The sequence below is a fragment of the Parasteatoda tepidariorum genome, chromosome 10 (assembly GCF_982258835.1).
Source record: "Parasteatoda tepidariorum strain Cologne lab strain chromosome 10, Ptep-v5.0, whole genome shotgun sequence".
NCBI lineage: Eukaryota > Metazoa > Arthropoda > Arachnida > Araneae > Theridiidae > Parasteatoda > Parasteatoda tepidariorum.
The window spans coordinates 49,576,837-49,579,067 of NC_141764.1; the positions used below are offsets into that span (position 1 = coordinate 49,576,837).

General features: G+C 29.6%; 1 protein-coding gene across 1 annotated transcript; it reads right to left on the bottom strand.

The window, feature by feature from the left end:
• Positions 1–801: 801 nt before the first annotated feature.
• On the bottom strand, positions 802–1,668 carry LOC107456270 (maleylacetoacetate isomerase). The gene has a single exon (XM_043055512.3). The coding sequence runs from the start codon at positions 1,558–1,560 to the stop codon at positions 907–909; it is 654 nt and encodes a 217-aa protein (XP_042911446.2). The 5' UTR covers positions 1,561–1,668; the 3' UTR covers positions 802–906.
• Positions 1,669–2,231: the final 563 nt, after the last annotated feature.

The following is a 2,231-nucleotide window of genomic DNA, read 5'->3' on the forward strand; positions in this document are numbered from 1 at the left end:
AAATTTATGAAGAGCTTGCTGCCACAAATTCTCTTCAATTTGGAAATTTACTTAATAATAAATGTAACCGTTATTTTAAAAGACATTGTAAAAGTATTGTCTCTTTAAGTATAGTGGTTTTTATGCTCTTCAGTGAAAAATTAGTTCCAAAGTATCTAAATACTTAATTTTCTATCTTTTAAAACAAGATTTTTTTTTCTTTGCCGTGTCGACTGTCATTCTAAATTACAAAAAATGCATGATTTTTTCAAAATTTTCTCCGCAATATTTATAGAAACTTGTTATTTTATCATGATTATGAAAATTTTTTTGGAAAATGTTTTTGAATTCTATTGATTTTACGTTTATAAATTAAGAACTTAAAATTATAGGATTTTTTTTATTCCTGCACAGATCCTAATTACGATTTTTTTTTTTTTTGGAAAGTGATTAAAACTATTTTTTGAGTGCTTAAAAAGTGCTTAGTTGTTGTTGAAAAATTTGGTTACGCATCTTGTAATATAATACGAAATTTACACTTTCTTGTGGTTTTTCATAGTTTCTTGTGGCAAATCATTACGCAATAAGCTCTTTAAATATTCTAAAATTTTCTTTTTGGAAAAAATATATCACTTAGAAAATTTTGCATGAATTACAAAGCTTTCACAATTATTTTGCTCAATTTTTACAATTGTTTGAATCTAACAACAATGATTTTAAATCCAAATGGAAAAAGGCATGAAATTATCCTGTACTATATATATTATTTTTTTTTTTAGAAAAGAATATGACAATAGTCTGGAAAAAAATTCAAAGACTTCACATTTTTAAATAACCATAATTCAATCCAAGAGTTAATCATAATTACCTAATCATTACAAATTGAAATTTAGTATGAAAAGTTGAAACATCTGTAAAATGTGTTTTTCATGGACTGTCTGGTTGATTGTCAGGATGAGAAATTTCAAATGCATCTAGCTTTTTCAATCTAGAACTAATCTCAGAAATCAGCGGAAAATTCGATAAATTTATATCAAAACGATCTTCAGCATTATATACTTGTGGTATAAGACATAAATCTGCAAAAGAGACGTCGTCGCCAACACAATATTTACCGTGCGTTCCCTGAAGTTTCTTTTCAAGTGACTTAAGTCCAGATTCCACCCAATGCTTTCCAAAGGCGACAGATTTTTCTCCACCCCAGGAGGCAGCTTTTTCGCCAAGGAAAAATAGAACTTTTATGTTTTGAAGTGGCTGTATACCTGCCACTATATTATCAACCAATCCTCTGACTTGTGCTCGTTTTACCGGATCAGTTGGCAAAAGTGGTGCATTTGGCACTGTTTCTTCCAAATATTCCAATATTGCCGTAGAATTGGTAATCGTTTTACCATTGTCTACATACACAGGAACTTCTCCAGTAGGATTAATTTTCAGGTAACTTTCAGAGTACTGTTGTCCGGCCAGCAAATCGACTGTTTTGCATTCGTAATCAATTCCTTTGTATGCTAAAGCAATCCGTACTCGCCATGAACATGAACTTCTAAAGTATGAATATAGAATGGGCTTACAATGAGCCATTTTATTAAACGAATGAACAAGTGACCTGTTAACACAACTGTTCTCTAGCGTGTCTTGTTTGACGGGAAGTTTAAGGTCACGTTTTTATCGCGACCTTGGGGATGACGTTAAGAGATAGCGAGTGAGATATCATGCGTCAAGAGCTCTTAAGAAAGCGAAAAGCTTTTTATGCTTCACTTTTTTTATTTCTGTGTTTTATTTAGTATTGGTTTTTATTGTTTAGATCTGAATAAACTTTGAAGCCAGAATTATTAAATAACAATTTTATTTGCACAATATTTTATGAAAAATAATTTGTTTTTCAAATAAATTTTATAATGAAGTTTCAAAGAGATAGAATACTAAAAGAGAAAGATCACCTATAAATTAAATTGCTCTTTACATTTTTTTAAATGGAATATTTTAAAGGATATAATTTAATTTTGTTGAATAATTTTTACATTAAAAATTATTCATACATTTACATAAAAAATTAATTTAAAAAGATGTATATTTGCGATATTTTCTTTTTATTTATTTTATTTTATTACCGTCGTTGAACAGTCGACGCAATCTTGGGTTTACGACCACTAATGTTCAACTCCGTAGCCTAGCAATTTTGAACCCATTCTAGAAGACGAGAGAACTTCTGGATCAAGTATTGGGAGAAATTTGCCTTCCCGGAGGACTTT